At 36.3% G+C, this 19340-nt stretch overlaps 1 protein-coding gene across 3 annotated transcripts in view; it reads right to left on the bottom strand.

The window, feature by feature from the left end:
- LOC150107578 (F-box only protein 42-like) overlaps window positions 1-19340 on the bottom strand; it is a 190802-nt gene that overhangs the window by 108272 nt on the left and 63190 nt on the right. For all 3 annotated transcript variants that reach the window (XM_090391401.1, XM_090391402.1, XM_090391403.1), the window contains exon 4: window positions 4526-4701. In XM_090391401.1, the coding sequence (XP_090247527.1) occupies window positions 4526-4701 (176 nt within the window). The remainder of the gene's footprint in view (window positions 1-4525; window positions 4702-19340) is intronic.

The following is a 19340-nucleotide window of genomic DNA, read 5'->3' as shown; positions in this document are numbered from 1 at the left end:
AAGTCCAAGAAAGAAATTCAGCATATCACGTGACTGAAGACCAAACTTCCAGATATACACTCAGCTTACAATAAAGTATACAACAGTAGCAAAAGGACTATCAGCAATCCAAATAAGACAATGAATGGACAACAAATAAAAAAACTTTCATCCTACTCAAATGACAAATGAACTTCATTCATTGCCAAGGCTACTGGGTGTAACTTTGCCCATCTACATTTCCACTTCTCACACATCCAGTTTTTATTTTATTTTATTATATTGTAACTCCCTCCCACTAATGACTGTAAATTTATAGCACGGTAGTGATGCAGGCGGGCTAAGTATTTTTATTTTATTTAAATTTTTTATATTTTTTTATTAATTTTTACATAATCCAGAAACCCTGAACTAAAGACTAAACATGGAACTTTTTGAAGTGATATCAGGCTTCAATAAGCAGTGTAGTAAAATAAAATTAATTCCCACCAACTAAACAGTGTTACTGTAACATCACCCAAGATAAAGCAGACCCACTATAATCATTCTTCTCCTCCAACTCTTGCAGTGATGACTTGGGCAAAGTGTAAGCAAACCAAGTATTGCACAAACTTGTTTGTTTACACTTGGATAAAGGATTAAACCAAGTATATAATTTCTTGGTATCTTTAATTTATAGTATAACCCAAGTGAAAAAACTTCCAACAACTATCTCTAATCCAGAGTAATTAAATAATAAGGTGTGACGCCTTTTGGCAACTCAGATATGAAAATATGACTTTTGCATTATTTTACCTTGGTATCACCTCTGGGTCTGGCTCCCACTGAGGAGACCTCAATAAAGGTCAAAATGAGTCTGGGTAGTGACCCTTTCCATAAGGCATAGCATTATACATACTCTTAAGGATATGTGCTTTGCATTATGGGATACTAAGGCAAGTGCTGTGAAGTCATAAGCTTCTATATACGAGTTGCCCCAGTCCTGAAAATAGTTCAGGCATAAACTTGTTTGCTTACACGTGGATAAAGGATTAAACCAAGTATATAATTTTTTGGTATCTTTAATTTATAGTATAATCAAGTGAAAAAACTTCCAACAGTTTTTGAAACAGATAAGTTAATATAATAGTTGAATAAAGAAGAGAAAGAGGTTGTTACCTCAATGTCAATATGATGGGCATTGTAACTTTATGATTGTTTTATGGTTGTTATACATTTGCTGCATGCATGCAGTAAATGTATAACATGCATCCTGAAGAAAATGCAAAAAAACCATCAGTAAATCCCAATTCATAAAAGACCAAGAACAGAAAACTTGCCTCCTGTTCAAATGGGAGTTGTGCTTTCTAGTCCCTTGGAAAGCCATCAGATGCAACTTCTGCTCACCTGTGCTTCCACTTCTTTCTCTTTCATTCAGGTGGCAACACTATTACATCATTGAAAGATAAAGCTGACCTCTTCACATTACTTTTCTCCTCAAATTCCTTCCATACCAGTGACTAAGTGCTGTATACCTCCTGTTTTTTTCTCTTGCCAAAAAGATGAAAAGAATATTAACTAACTTAGAAACCAAAAAGTCCCAATGTTATCTCTCCAGTTGTACTCAAACATTTGTGTTCTAGATTTACCACCTGTCCTCTATCATATCTCTTCAGACTTCTTTACTCAGCTGGTGCATCCAACATATGGAAGCAAGCATACAGAATATCCTTCTTAAAAAGAGATTAAAGCTTGCTGTTAGCTACCAAAGAGATTAAAGCCTGCTGTTCCTCCCCAAAATGGAGACAGTTATCAATAGTCAATTCCTCCACTACTTAGAGGCCAGTTAATCAAAAACTATCGTATGGATTCTGCTAATCCATTTCTGGCTGATCCCTTAGCCTGTATCATCCTCCCCTCCCCCAGACATATGCGACAGAAACGTTCGGAGAAACATATACACGTACAGGAATTTTGATCATGTCTGGCATTGAGGTCTGCTTATCAAATTGTCTTCCTCCAGTTTACCTGCTTCTGTAATTGGACAGTCAGCTTTCTCTCTGGTCACTGTATGTCATGGTAAACAGCATACTCTCTTTGAGCTTTGTCACAAATATACAGGGTGTTCGGGATAAATTTGACAGTTTCGTAAGGAAAAAGAAAATCTTCTTTGTATCTATTAAATTTAATGAATTGACAAAAAAACATTACAGGCAGAGTTAATTACAATACTATCAACAAGATTTACTCAAAATAACCACCATTAGCATCGATCACAGCTTCAATTCTGCTTCGGAACCTCGAACAAGCTGATGCTACAGTCTCCCTGGGAAGGGCCGCAAAAACTGTTTTAATTTTATCCATTAACTGGGCTTTTGTATTACTGGAAGTGCGATTGGTGTCTTTTTCAACTGCGCCCCATACAAAATAATCCATGGGGTTAAGGTCTGGGGAGTTTGGAGGCCAAACATTTGGACTGGTGAAGTCGTAGAAATTTTCAGACAACCATTATTGACTTTTCCCAGAGGTGTGGCAAGGGGCCGAATCCTGCTGCCATACATACAGCCTACCATTGGCTACCCTTGTTATCCAGGGCTTGACTACAGTTAGCAACTCCACGAACAAAGCCCGAATTCCAATGCCAGGGTTCTTCAACACCTGTTCCTGCAGATTTGCGAGGAATTCTGCTGTACGAACGCAATCAGATCGTCTGCTAGGGATCTTTCTTCTTGCTACATCCTCGTAGTCACCATTGCAAGTCTCTAGTTCATGCCTGATTGTTTTTACTGTATTCAGGGAGCATTGGGCAGCAGTCGTAATATCCTTATTTTGATGGCGGGCACGAATCATCATGATACAAGTTATTCTCTTCCATGATTCAGGTGGGTTCCAGCTATCCATCCTTTCTGACATCTTGTATATGAATGAAGAAGGGTCCAAACTTTTAAATGAAGAGAAGTGTGTGTTAATACATGTAACTTACGGAAAAATATAATTAATTATAAATATGTCAAATTTATCCCGAACACCCTGTAGAAGTGCCTCAGGGTTCCATTCTATTACCTACTCTCTTTTTCCCATACATAGATGACCACTACTTTTACTTGTCACTAATGCTATCCACGCTCAGTTGATAATAGTACACTCCATCCTACTCTTTCAACAAACCATGATTAGTACTCAGGCATCCCAAGCTTCAACACCATCTGCAACCAATGCCTTAAACTTTAATCCTCTCCAAATCCATACCCCCTTCAAGTGCCACCTTTTCTCTTGCAAAAGACATCTCGGTTCACCTTCCCTTGACTTCAGTAATACCCGAGTTACTAGATAGGGTCAGATTTCTCTCTCTCTGGACTCACACTGATTCCAGCCTCTCCAGGCATAAACACATCACATCAATGGCTTCCTCAGTTCTTAAAAACCAGGTATTCTTTTCTGCTCAAGATGCTATTTTATAATCACCCAGCCACTAACACTATATAAAATCAGAAATCTGCCCATCCTTAGACTTCTGTTCACATATTTCACATGGTGCACCTAAAAGCTCATAGTCAGAAAGCATCATTCCTCTGGTTTTTTTTTTGTTGAGCCTGTTAAAACAGAGCAGCAGCAGCTGCCTAAGATCCATTTTCAGTACAACTGCAAAGCATCGAACTTAGATCTCCTCTTCCTCATTAATTTCATCTACCTCTGTCCTCTGGAACCACCTTCCTCATAATGTGTTCTCTACAACTACAGTCCAACTGGATGAAGAGAAAAATGCCAATAGATTTCTACCTGTATCCCACACATGACACTGATTGGCTAAAGGTTCTTGTACCTCTCACATGTGGAATAATAGCAGATTTTTCACATATATTTGCATGCTTTTGTACGGTATTGAATAAAGCGATATAAGTCTCTCTCTCTCTCTCTGTGTGTGCGCGCGCACGCAATTATGTCCAACACACACAAGGATTCAGGAAACAAATGAAGGTTCAACCCCCCCTCCCCACAATACTTAATTCAACTTTATGACTATCAAATTTTGATATGGAGTATTAAAGGTGCCTTTAATATATCAAATTGCCAAAATATAAGAATAAATCTGCTGCAATCAATGCTCAAGATTAAAGAGTACCAGAGTTAATTCAGAAAAAAAAGGAAAATAATGGTTGCAAAAACTGCAAGTGCAATTAAAAATTATTTTTAAAAAATTTTAATTTTGTTCAACAATTTTAAACTTGAAGTGTCATACACCCATCATAATTAAATAAGAATGATACTGATAAATAGTAATTAATATATTTTTTTTCAATTTTTGTTTTTTATTTTCTTTCTGGTAAAGAAATATTATTATTATTATGTGACACCTCCAGGGAGTCCAAAGACTCATCGAGGGAGAGTGTGGCAACGGCATCGAATGATTGATTCCCTTCCAACTACTAACACCGCGCTCAAACTTGCTTAACTTTTTTGCATGAGCCATTAGTAGCAGAGGCCAGCACAATCGACCAACCTTTGTTGGCATATATCTGAAATACTTTCTAATTAATAATTTCTAATTGAATTTCCAACTATTTACCTGGAAGATGGTCCTTCTCCACTTTGTCGTTGCAGCCCACCAAACACAACCATAAGATTTCCTTGGACAGTAGCAGAATGACCTGCCATTGCAGGACAACTAGTTGGAGTAATAATCTGTGTCCAACGATTTGTAACGGTATTATACATATGTAAATGACTAAAAATGCGCCAAACCTAGGAAATAAAAAAAGCCCTAAGAATTTATCACAATGAACAATGAAAAGGTGTAACACCAATGATTAATAACTATTTATCATTCAAAGAACTCTAATGAACAAAGTTAAATCATATGATATCATTCTAAGTTACTAATTACTAATTATATGAAGAGCCAAAGGTTTCAGAAGGATTCAAATTCTAAGAAGTATTCAGCAAACATTAAGAAAAATTCAGCAAACATTATGCAAAGGTTGGTACAAAAGTTTGGTGTATCTCATAACCAAAGCACAATAAAAGGAGGGCAATTTTTGAAAAAAGGCCAATTCACTTTTTATTTTGTAAGTAGTCATAGGATGATGATTAAATGTGAATGCTCACCATGTGGTTTTTCAAACATTATGTAGAATAAGTGGAATTACAAATCTTATACCCACTTACAGATTTTCATCCCGATTTCTCCTTCAGAGGAACTCTATTATATGCAATACTAATTGTGAGTGCTGTGCATTTCTGGAAAATGAAATATCCTTGTTAGAGGGGAAAAAAAAAAAAAGGTAAGGATATCACATATGTAGTATGGGAGTATCTGCAAACTAAATTTAAATTTTTTTGAACTCATAAGTGCAAATTTGTCTTTTTCTCACTTTTGATTTATACATGGTATGCTGAATATAATAACCATGAGTACATTTAAATAGCTATAAGAAAATTCTTTGCCAACAATTTATTGTGGAAAATTCTTTGTGAGAAAATTGAAATAACATTGTAATAATAAAGAATATACAGATGAATACAATCAAAGAAAACAGTGAAGGGTTACAAAAATAAACATTATTATAACTATTACTTAAGGACCTACATGGAGTCCATGGACACATTGTAAGGAGTGGGAGGGGTGTCCATTTCAAAAAAATTAATTATCAATACCTGTACAGTACCTGTCATATTTTGCCTTGAAATCATTTACTGACAAAGCACACCCACAACTTACTCTGGCATTCTATTCCACTCTCCAAGCAAAAAATCTAGTCCTTACTCCCTTGCTAACTAAATTTTACTCAATTTCCATGACCTCTAGTTTTCCTGACATTATTCATGTATTGAAATATTTCTTCCACATTAATCCTATAAACCCCCTAAACAACTCATGTCTTTATCATATTCCCCCTTATCTACCAATCAAGCAGCCTTTGTCCCACAAATCTTCAATCTCTCCTCATATGAAACATTACACAAACCTACCACCATCTTGGTGAACTGCTTCTGAATCCACTCCACCTGATCCATATATCCGAAAACCTAGGTGACCAGATCTGCATGCATTAATCCAGATGAGGCCTTATCAAAGCCTTATAAAAAGGAATAATAGCGTGCTTATCTCTAACATGGAAGGGTGTTCTTGAACAACGAGGTAATCCTATGAGCTGTTTCAACAACTTTTATAATATGCCCTCTGAACTTCAACTCCCTATCCATCAACACCCCTAATCCCTGTCGTCTTCAATTTCCTAGAGTACGGTTCCATCAATATGGAACACAGCTGGTAATCTTTTCACTCCAAAATGCATAACCTTACACTTTGCCATTAAACTAACATCTATTCTCCTTTGCCCATACTGCCAATCTATTTATGTCATCCTGTAAAATATCAACATTGTCTTTATTGACTACTCCTCTACCTAATTTTGCATCATCTGTAAACAATTGAATATTTCACCTCAGTCATTTCCTATATCATTAATGAACAAATTAGATAGTAGGTGGTCCAAGTGCAGATTCTGGGGGACATGCCACTAGTCACAGGCATTCCACAGGAATCTGCTCCTGAATAAACTACTATTTGGTATTTCTCCAACAACCACCTCTTACCCACATCACCACATTCATGTAATTTACATATCAGGATTTAATGCGGTATCCTGCCTTTGCGAAGTCTGTATCACCATGTATCCATTACCTTTATTCAACTCAGCCGTCATTTTATTTTAAAAAGGTGAGTAATTTAATGAAGTATGACCTACTCTTCACAAAGCCATGCTTTCCCCCATACCACTCCCATTCCTAACCACAAATTCCTGAATTTTGTGTTAACCAACATATCTAAATATTTTGACCATCACTCTAGAAATGCTACTCGGTCGATAATTTTCTGCTTCTATCTTGGAACCTCCTTTATGCAATGGAATTATTTTTGTCTCCTTCCATTCCCTTGGGACTCTACTCAAGCTGAGACTCAGATTAAACAATCTGGTCAAAGGCATTACCAATTCCCTAGCACATTCTCATAATACACAAACTGATATCCCATCCAAATCCATGGCTGTATTCACATCCAGATTCTGTTATATCCTATGTACTTCGTCTTTCTCCATCTCTAGTTTCATATTAATCCCTGTCATATCTATCACTATAATATCTTCACCTGGATGATATACCCTTGCAAAATGATCATCCAATAACTCACATCTATTTCATCTGCTTCATTACCTCCCTACCACCTGCATTAATCAAAATCATTCTACTATAGCCATTCTGTCTTTTACCTTGCCACATATTGAAAGAACAATTTCAGATTATTCTTGGCTTATTTGGCTAATCTCCTCATACTCTGATTTTGCATTCCTTACCATACCATTAACACTTCTTCTGGCTTGTGTTTACTGCTGATGGGCTTGCTGAATACCTCTATCTCTGAATCTCTTCCACATGCTTCTTTGTCATTTTAATTCCTGCTTAAAGCTGTAACTCACCCATTTAATTCCCAGTTTATTAATTCTCTTACCTCATGGTATGCAGTCAGCTAACACATTCCTTCAAACATCCCTTGACCACCTCCCAAGCACTACTAGCATCTTTTCCTTGAAATATATCCTCCAATACCACTCCAATTCCACATGAAACCCTTCTTTATTGAAAATTTCACATGATTAAAATTTCAAGTCAAAACTGAATGACTGCTCTCACTGACTGACAGCAATATATCCATCTTCGTTATACATAAATCCTCAGATGTAATCACAAGGTCCAGCATTATCAATCCCCTAGTACCTTCCATTCCATGCTGCCTAAGGCAGCATGTAATGGAATTGTAATTATTCATAAGAAGTTGCATAAATTGCATTTCCTTCCACTCATATGACCTTTCGTCTTTCCAATCTATTGGGTTGTTGCAAAATGAAATGGCCGTTGAATGACTGTCAGGTTTCTATTGGTTGCTAAAGAAAGAAAGCGCTGAGGTATATGCAAATTTTTTGTCATGTGACAGTATTTGGCTCATTGAACGAAACAAATTCTAAGTACTACCAACATCAAGTCAATCATGGAACCCAGTCAATTAAGGCTGCTATACCTTTACGAGTTCAAATTGAGAAATTCTGCAGCAGCTGCAGTAAAAAAAAACATCAATAAAGCATTCAGTGGAGGAACAACTAATGAGAGATCCACTCGTTGTTGGTTTGCAAAATTTCGCTCAGGAGATTTCAGGCTACAAAACGAACCCCATGGCAATCGTCCTTCCTTCATTGATTCGAATGAATTAAAGGATTTTAATCGAATCAGATCCACGACAAACTGTGTGAGACATCGTCCAGACACTAAATGTACACTTCTCAACTGTTTCATGGCACTTGGCAATAATAGGAAAAGTAGGAAGCTCGACAAGTGGGTGCCTCACGAACTCACTGATGAAAACAAAGCACGGCATTTGGAAGTGTGCTCTTCTCTCTTTTCTAAAGAAGAAAGGTTCCTGCAACTTGTTGTTTTAAGGATACTTGCGACATAAGACTGAATGATATAATCACGTAATCACAAGAAAGATATTTATTTAACCAAATATTTCGGTCTGGAAATAGCAGACCATCGTCGGTGGTATTACAAGAACAGTTTAAAAAATATACAAGCTAGAATACTAACAATAGATCGTTGAAATTAGAAATTCTAATTTCAACGATCTATTGTTAGTATTCTAGCTTGTATATTTTTTAAACTGTTCTTGTAATACCACCGACGATGGTCTGCTATTTCCAGACCGAAATATTTGGTTAAATAAATATCTTTCTTGTGATTACGTGATTATATCATTCAGGTTCCTGCAACGAATTGCAACTGTGGATGAGAAGTGGATATTCTACGACAATCGTACATGTTCGTCGCAGTGGTTGGGAGTGAAAGATGCTCCAGGAAGGACTCCAAGGCACCTCTGCATCCAATGAAGATGTTTACTGAAATTTACTGTTTGGTGGTCTTCTGCTAGTGTTATTCACTACTCATTCCTTCCACGAGGTGAAATGATAAATGCAGCACAATATTGTACAGATATGCGGCAAATGCATGACAAATTGTGCCTTAAGCAACCAGCACTTGTGAATAGACATGGAGTCCTATTGCTTCAGGATAACGCCGGACCACATACGGCAGTGTCAACCATACAGCAAATCAACAATTTGGGATACAAAATGGTGCCTCATCCTCATGCTCTCCTGACATTTCCCCAACAGATTACCATTTTTTCTGGCACTTGAGCCATTTTTTGTCCAAGAAATGCTTTGCCAATGACGCATCAATTTATCGGGCAGTGGAGGACTTTATCATTTCCAGAGACACTGATTTTTACAAATGTGGTATAATAACCTTGCCACACGTTGGCAACAATGCATTGATGTTGCTGGAGATTACTTTGATTAAACAGGTATTCTTCTTCTTTTTATTCTCTTCTTTTTCAATTGTCCTTAAAATCGGCCATTTAATTTGCAAAACCCAATATATTACCATAATTAAAGTCACCGATAATAATTATCCACCCTCCACTTACTGAATTTATTTACTAATACATATCACCCACATCATCCTTTGCATTCCCTGGCATATAGCAGCAACAGCCAACCAAATACTTGTTAGCTTGTATCTCACACCAGACTGCACTGCATTCCATCTTACTGATTTCCTGTTGTATCACAACTCTTTTAAGCTACAACTCATCTGACATCATCAGTAATACCCCACCTCCCCATCCTATTTGCTCTATCCACCTTAAAAATACTATAACCTTCACTTTCTATGCCAATAATTATATCATCCTCAGTCAGCCACATTATGTAATACCAATAACTTTTGACCAATAGGAACTAACCAATGCTAAAAATTTCTCCTTGTTTCTAATACTTCTAGCATTAGTCAAGCACTTTGTACCCACAATATCATTTTTATTTACTACCTCAGAAACTAAAGTCAGCATTTTCTTTCCAATCACATACCCATTAGCTTTATTGGTGCTTGTATGCACCCTCACCTGTTCCCTCCTTAACAACTCTTAGTTTCCTTATACATACATTTCGTATGGGTTAGGTTTGTGCAAATAGAAAGATAAAAATAGAAAAGTGAATATATATATATATATATGTTTTTTAGGATTAAATGACTGGGAAACCGAGATAAGAAATAAAATAAATTTTAATGGCACAACTAGTTTCGTCTTTAACAGACTTTTTTAGGTGCAAAAAAATAAAAGAAACAACCAATAAGGACCATAAAGGAATAACTCTAAGCAGTACAAAAAAAAAGGTTAGTGTATGCATTTCACTGTTAATGCGTTGACATTTGCATATTTAAAAACATTCTCTCTTTGACTTCATTGTTGGGCTTACGCATGCGCTCACAAACTCGTGTGTACGCCAATATTGTATAGCAGCGGAGTAACAGTCAGAGAGGTTATAACTTAGGTTGTTATTGAGATGTATAGGATTGAGAATGATTTCTTTAGATTCTACTATCCTTCTCTCTAATTCATCATAACAATAGAAAATATTACTAGACTTATCCCATAGTACTGGATGGGTGTGGTTCTCTTCATTAGAATTTGCAGAAAACAGAACATGGCTAGACAGAGCACTGGCTCGTGTTATTCTGTAACTTATGTCCCTCTGATGTTCTTCAATGCGTAGCTCAATAGATTTCTGTCTAGCCAAAGTATGGCTTATCATAACCGCACAAAATCTGGTAGATGCTGGGATACTTGAGATTGTCATGTCCAGGTTTGCTCAGTAAGGAGCAGAGTTTCTGTAGAGGTGTGAATAAAGTAAATATATATATATATATATATATATATATATATATATATATATATATATATATACACACACACGAAAACTATATGCTAAAAATCACAAATTTAAGTTCAGATTGTCTCTAACCCATTGGATTGCATCTGGGTGTAGCCTGGAACAGGTCTGTCAATGTGCCCTGAAAACTCCATAGTAGACAGTCCTGAATAATATGATTGATGGTCTGTTGATCAGCACCAGTCACATGTTGGGGATTGACACAGGCTCCACTTGTACATCATAGTAGCACATCTGGCATGGTCTATCCTCAGGCTTTTGAGTGACAGACCATGCATCTAAGCAGGTCAAAACCAGGGGCCTCTATTGTGGCATCTGTAATGGGATGTCCATTTTGTTATTGTTGCCAGTGATTCTTCCATTCAGTTGCAGGAGAATGTGTATCTGGTTGCTGATTAGTTTTCCTGATTTTGCACATCCAATCCCACTACAGTCAGGAGCACTTTTCTAAATTCCTAACATCAGATCCATTTAAGTCCTTATAAGGACTGGCTTAAAGGGGCGAAGCAAGAATGCTTTTCATCTTCCCCGTTATCTGTAGAGGACAGTGTAGGGATAAGGTGTTATTGAGCTATTAAAGCTCTGATCATGGCAGGAGGGTAACTGCAATAGCCGAGCCTCAGTTAGAACTTCATTGGCTACAACATTGCCATCCACTACCCTCCAAGGGTATTGGATTGAATGAATCAATCACCGCATCTCACGGTCGATTGATTCCTGCAGCACCCAGATCCATTTAAGGGCAACCCATCTGCCTTATATAAGTATTTTTTGGCCATCAAACTCCCTGCACACATCCAGAAACTGCACCCCATTCCTCCTATACAACCTATGGATTGAGTCATTTGCAATTATGTTCCTCTTTGCAACTCACCTCTATTATGATGCAGCAACAGACTCACTATCTTTACACTCTCGCTCTTCTCTTTTGCTACTGTCAGCAACTCTTTCATGTCCTCCCTCATACCATACTTTTCTCCTTTCAGTTCATTTGTGTCTGCCAAACAATCAAATATTTCACTTTACCTTTCTGCATCACCAACATCATGAATCTTTGCACCTGAGAAACATGATTCCATCACTCCTTCACAAAGCAATCCTATTATCATGGAATCTCTCCATACGAAATTCTCATCCTACTCTCATTATCATTCTTTGATGAGAATTACTTTCTTCATTGTTACCTCTTTTTTCTTTCTTTTCTCAGCAGCACCACTTGCCAAACGTTTATTCATTCTCTCAAGTTTATGTTTTGTCCTATGAAAGACTACGTGTAAGCAAGCCTCTCTCTCTCTCTCTCATTACATCTTAATCTTTGTTCTCTACGCCATTCATGATTTTATTTGCACCTACACTAGCATCCTTCCCTCTGTCTCATCCCTGCACTCTCACATATTGCTCTCATGTCACCCTGTCTTCCATTCATCCCTCCTTTACAAACTTACACACTTTCCTCAACATTCTCATTTCCTCTCTTACAATTATACTTCTCCCACCCAAGCTTTCATTTGTTTTCTCATTCTCTTGACTCTCTCTCGTTTCCTGTTGAACTTTTCATATTGGGTGGGTAATCTTATCTGAAATGTCCTCATTTCTCCATTCACTGTCATCATGCAAGTTCTCAAATCTACTTCCTTTCTGAACATTTTTAATTTGGTGCCCTTACTCCCTAATCACCGATCAGTTTGTAAAAAAAAAAAAAAAAAAAAAAACATCTATAGAGCCTAAAAAAGATTACAATTTTAAGAAAAAGACAGAAATTAGGGAACTCACCAATTAGTAAAACAAAAAATATTAATTTCATTTTATACAGAATAAAAATATTACAAAAAACTAAATAAAACCTGATTAAATAAATAATACAAAAACTCAGAAATAAACTTCTTCCCTTCAGGTATTAGGCCTAGTGATCTGTTATAGAGCTATCTTTAGCCCTTCTAAGCCATACCCATCCTGAGGATAAGGTGGCTAGCCCTAGTTCTCCTGGTGTGTCCTATGTGTGTGGCTGCGTGTGTGTTCAGGGGACTGGTTTGCCTGCTTGTGGGTGGAAAAACCCCCAGATAAACTGGGTAGAAAAACCCAGCTGTCCACGCCCAAGACCTGCTAACTTGGCTATGTCTGAGAAAGATCCTTAAGCTCCTCACGTCAGCGACAGGAATCGAACTCAGGAGACACTCCTTTCCCAGGCATATGGTTGAGAAGCGCATAGCCACTTGGCTAACCGAGAGGACAGAAATAAACTATGTTCTAAAATATTTCTTTTTCATATGTGTTGTATCATTACAATCAATATCATTTCAATTTTCTCACGAAGAATTTTCCCTGAGAAGAATTTTTTTTCCCTATGATGAATTGTAGGCAAAGAATTTTCTGTGGATGGCTACAGTATCAACACTAAACATAAAGATAATCTCTAACAGCAGATAATTTTAAGTAAAGTGCAGTAGACAAATTTCACAATGAGAAATTTGATAACAAGACTTATCAGTGATTTTGGCCACACGAAATTCTACTAAGGAAGAAATGAAGGAATTTTTAATAATAATAATAATAATAGTATCTTCTGGATTTCTGTTCAAGACATGGAGTATTTATAACTAATGCCATGCTCCAACATAAAGATATAAACAAAATCACATGGACAGAAGACACAAGAAATAAGATAGATTTTAAAGACTACATTATTGTTAACAGTGACATCTTCAGGCTGGTCTCTGCTAAACTGCAACTTCCTTAAATCCCAGTCTTCTCCAGTCAAACTTGCATACTTCCATTAGTATGCAAGTTTCCCTTTTCTTAATATGCAAAGCAAGGTAGTATCCCTTTTCCTAATATGCAAAGCAAGGTAGAAGATATGCTGAGTGTTTACCAGCAGCAGTAGTAGCAAAAGTACCAAAAAAAAATCCTCACATCTACAGATGCCTTAGCAATTCTAGATATACTACTGTCATGAGCTATTTTGTGTAACTCCAAATCTATTGTATTATGTAGTCTTCCCATTTTCCAGATACACTCACAATCAAGTGTTATCTGGAAACTGTAGCCATTCTGAAAACTGATCACTAAGAAAAATTATCTCAAAGATAAAGACATCCAATGAAGAAGTTCTTAATAATACTCATAGGACTGCTTCTTTTTAGCTCTCTTAAGCCAAAAAAATGTACCTCATGCTTAAATAGTAATTTTGCCTTCTAAAAAAAGGTCCTTTCCTTAGGCTACTGATCGCAGCTTCCACTATCAAATAAAAACAAAGCTAACCTTGTGACATATTTGCCCTCCAAATCTTGCACAAGTAATTTATAGGCAAATACTGCCTGCCACTTAAAACCCTTGTCATGTAGAATTATAGGATTAATATGACATTACAATTGAAGCAACTGAGGTTCTAAAGCTAATTTTTCTATTTTAAGGGATGAAAAACCTGAGTTTTTAGAGGAAAATTTCCACTACCTCTGTATAAGACCATCTGCTAAAAACCACATCAATAAACAAGAAAGAAAGAAAGAAAAAAAACATGGATAACACAAGAAGTAATCAACCTTATTGATGAAAGAAGAACATGGAAAAGAGGAGCAAATAAAGAAGAAAGCTATAAAACATTGGATAAAAGAATCAAACAGTTATGCAGCAGATTGAAAGAAACCTGGATAAATAGGCAGTGCACCAAGATAGAAGAATTACAAAATAGGAACAAAACCAGAGAAGCATTCCTGAAAGTGAAAGAACTTAATGGAAAAGCAAGACTAACACAGTCTAATAACATCAAGGACACAGATGGAAACATAATCATTGATAAGGAAAAAATAAATAGAAGGTGATGGGCAGAGTACTTATCAGATCTCTATGATGATGATAATGGTAACATGATAGATGATTCACGACACCTTAAGTTAAAAGTAACAACAGATACCACTCTACTGACAAGAAAGGAGATAGAACATGTAATTAAGAATCTTCCTAATAATAAATCCCCTGGGTGCAATAATATCCCAGCTGAGCTGCTAAAAGCTTTGACTGGCAATAATAACAACTATTAGTGGAATCCATTCAGAACATCTATAAAACAATAGAATTATCTGAAGTTTTTACATCTATCTGCATACCAATTCCAAAGAAAAATAATGCACAAAATTGCAAAGATTACAGAACTGTGAGCCTAATATCCCACGCATCTAAAATTATTTTAACCGTTGTTAACAAACAATTTGAAAGAGCCTTAATCGGTGAATTGAGTGAACAACAGTGAAATGTTCCTATTTCTACCAAGTGAAATACTTGAAAGAAATAGGAACATTTACATATGCTTCATAGACTTTCAGAAGGCCTTTGACTGGATAAAAAATAATGAAATGTTCAATGTATTAGATAAATTCGACATAGAAGATCATATACTTAAGATTATAAAAATGATTTACACCAAACAGAAAATGTAGCTGTTTAACTCTGAAGCTTCTGTAGTGAAAATAAAAAGAGGAGTTACACATGGTTGTATCCTTTCACCAAATCTATTTAATATCTATAGTGAGACAGTGATAAAAAAAAAAAAAAGATTGAAAAACAAAAAATAGGAATTAGTATCAATGGTATAAAATACAATCTTAGATATGTTGATGATGCCATTATAACAGCAGAAAACCCAAAATAAATTAATCAAATTAATGCAGCTACTAATTGAAGAAAGTAAAGAAATTGGATTAGACATAAATGCAAAAAAAAAAAAAAAAAAAGACCAAATTTATGAAAATCTCAAAAGAAAACAGATCTGAGCCAGATATATTCATAACAATATGAAAATTGAACATACAACATAATACAAATATTTAGGTGCCTACTTTACTGCAGATGGAAAGCAAGATAAAGAAATAAAAATAAGAACAGCCATAGCTAAAGATGCCTTCTGGAAAAATAAAGATCTGCTCAGAAGTTCTGTGGAGAGGTTGACCTGGATATTCAAGAAGAGAGTAAGACAACAGACAATAGCCTTTGAAATGTGGTGCTCTCTGAAAATCTCATGGACAGAATGTGACAAATACAGATGTCCTACAGAGAATCAGAACACAGAGATCTTTATTACAGGAAATGATCCAGAAAAAGGTGAGATTGGCAGGACATGTACTGAGAGGTTCAGCAGGACAGAGGATACCAACAGTTTTAGAAGGGAAAATTATGGGAAAAGGATCAAGATGCAAAAAATGAAAGACATGGCTTGAAGATATAAGATCATGGACAGGATCACATGGCTATGCAGAAACAAAAAGGAAAGCCACCAACAGAGAGAACTGGAAGGACATGGTGCTGCACCCTCTCACTGAGGGAGCTACATCAAGAAGAACTTGCCTTAAATTGAAAAACTGTCATAATGTTCCCTTCATCCTTTAGACATGCTTTACTGTATGTCTTTCAACATTGTGACATCCTCCAAGTCTGAATGTGCTGCAAATAAAATAACATAAAATAAAATCATACAAAATGAATAGTTCACTTTGTAATCATTTATACAGTGAAAAGAATAATCTAGCAAAAGTTTCTCCAACAGTCCTCTATGTTCCAAAAGTGATTGCACATTTCTGAACATTTCCCATCCCTTTTCCTATAAAAGAGGATAATATAAGCTCAGCTTGAAACTTAACCATATCTAGCATATTAATAAGCATGCAGAAAGATGAAGATTTTTACAGAAGTATTATTCCACAGCTCCCATTTCTCAGTTAACTTGTAAGTTTAACTGCCAATCAGGATGTAATGTCTGTAACACTGGATCTCCTATTCATTGTTTAAAGTCTTGTATATTGGAATTATTGAGATTGCAATAACTCCATACCAAAATACTTGCATTCCAGCACAAAAAAAAAAAAAAATAATAATATCATTAAAAATTCCAACTAAAGTATTATTGCACACAACAAACACATCACTGAAATTTTAAAAGTTATCATTTTTGATGTTCAAAAAAATGTCTAGTGAAAAGAAAAACAATGGCATCCAAATCATCAGTCTTTGTTTAAAAAATTTTACCAAAGGGAATTCATTCAGTGTAACATCTGTGGGATGTATGCTTTTCAGAGAGCAGCTGGAGTTTGGTTAGATAATGATGTGTAATGAAAGTGTAAGCAAAGTGAGTACTTGAAGTGTGTCTCAGGTCGCGAGATTGATGTAGTAGATGAAAGCCATAATGTGATAGAAAATAGTGATATGATAGGAATTTGCGATGTAGTGCCAGATAGCATTGAGAGCGGTAGTGAAAGTGAGAGTGAAAGTAAAACTACAGAGCGAGAGAATGGTTTAACTGATAAAAAAAATGAAGAGTTAGTTGCAATGAGGGAGATCGCACGGTTGCAGGGAGCGATTACAAAATTGTTTACCAAGTGCATCAGCTAACGGAAAGAAGCAAATGTGTGATAAGAAAAATGAGAGCATGATCGGGAGTGTAAGAAAAATGAAGGAGCAAGTGTTGCACTGTGATTCAATAGTAAGAGGTAATAGATCAGAGTTTGACAAATTGTACTTACCGAGTGCAAAAATTATGGATGCAAGTGAGGCTATTAGAGCGCAAAAGCAGAGGGTGAAAGAACTGATAGTGGTGGCAGAAACGAATGATTTAAAAGGTGAAAAATATGCTATGAGAGAGGACTTTAAGGAATTACTAGAGGTAGCGAAAGAAAAGAGTGAGAGAGTTAAGATAGTGAGTCTATTGCTGCAGTAAGACAAAGAAGAGTTGAGGAGGGCCAGCCATAATTGCAAATGACTCTATGCGCAGATTATGCAGGAGAAGTAGCGTGGAGTTTGTGGACGTGTGGAGTGAGTTTGATGGGTAAAAGGACTTATACAAGATGGATGGTTTGCATCTGAACAGATTTGGTGTGCAGAGACTGGAAAAAGTGTTGCTGAATGAAGTGAAAGTGGATGTGCAAAATCAGGGAAACTACAGCTATTAGGGGAGGAAGGAAGTGGATATGCAGAAGTCAGTAAGGCAGTTGAGTGTAAGAATGTGTATAATATGCCCGAGCTAGTACGAAGGACAACAAATCGGAATGGGATAGTTAGTATAAGGCATCAAGATAGGGGTGGGACTAACAGGCTTCTGCACTTCATGTATACTAATGCCAGGAATATTAGGAACAAGAAGGAAGAATTTTGGGCCTTTGTTGGCTCTTCCTGGCCACAGGTTATTGGCATTAGTGAGACATGGCTGACAGAAGATGATATAGCTAGTGGGATAGAATGTGAAGGGTATAGGGTGTTCAGGAGGGACAGAGAGTAAAAAATGAAGGGAAGAGTGTTATTGATGATAGTTGATGAACTGCAGCCAAGGAGAAGAGAAGTTGAACTGGATAGTGAAAAGAGCACATTTGAGGCTATTTGGTGTGAGATTGAGACTAGCAGAACAAAATATACAGTTGGGTGCTGGTATAGACCAGGTGATGGAATAGATGGTGGAGATAGTATGCATAAGCAAATAGATGCAATGAGTGGAAGGAGGGTAATTATTATGGGGGATTTCAACTATGGTAACATTGATTGGAAGGAGGAGAGGACACATGTGAGGAAGGAATTGGATTTTATATAGTTATTAAGGGATGACTACCTGCGACAGCATGTAATGGAATATACTAGGAGTTCGAAAGTGCTTGACCTAGACTGCATCTGAGAATTTGACTGTATTGAATATGACCACGTTGCCATCAATTGGTGAGAGTGATCATAAGGTATTGACCTGGGAGATGGCTAAATGCGTGGAATTTTCAATTAAGACAGGGTACATGTGGAATTAACGAGCTGGTAAGTATGGCAAGCTTAAAAGATTGCTTGATTCACTGTCATGGCATGTAAAACTGCAACAGTTGGAGGTTGATAGTGTTGGATCGTCCTTCCTGTCTTTTGACCCACCATCTTGCTTTAACGTTGTTCTTATTAAGGTTAATTAATTTGTATGTTGATTACTAATCCAAATATAGGGAAATTTCTATTATACTGCACCACCCTATATTCAGATTAGTCTATGCAAAATAGTGTAATCAAATATTAATTAACTTTAGTAGTCTAATGTTTATATATAAGCCGAATTTTACATTAACATTTGAGGTTCCCGCTAGGTCCGATAATTTTATGAACGGTGCAGTGGAAAAGAACCAGGCTAACAACAAATTGAAATCAATAAAACAAAACATTTAATGCAAGATTAAATAATATATACATAAGCATACTTTGGATACAAGATAATGTAAAATTAACTCAGTTCAACTATTAAATACTGAGCTTTGAAATCTAATTTCTCCCTAAAAGGCAAAGATAGTTCTAAAGATCTTTACCACTGAAATTCACAGCAAATATTTTAACAATTGCATTCTTTATCTATCCCTTAGTCAGAAATCACATAGATCAGTAAAGAGATAGCTATCATTTTAAGCGGGAAAGACTATTAATCTTCTAGCTTCGGCTAATTTCAGCATAAACACCACAGTTAATGTTAGGATTTAACAGAAGGAGATAACTCTTATAACTTCACTCTAAAATGTTATAAAGTACAACTGTTCTTAC

The sequence above is a fragment of the Typopeltis vanoorti genome, chromosome 4 (genome assembly GCF_054136105.1).
Source record: "Typopeltis vanoorti isolate ZY-2024b chromosome 4, IOZ_Tvanoo_1.0, whole genome shotgun sequence".
NCBI classification, from domain to species: Eukaryota; Metazoa; Arthropoda; class Arachnida; order Uropygi; family Thelyphonidae; genus Typopeltis; species Typopeltis vanoorti.
This window is presented reverse-complemented; position numbering and strand designations above follow the sequence as displayed.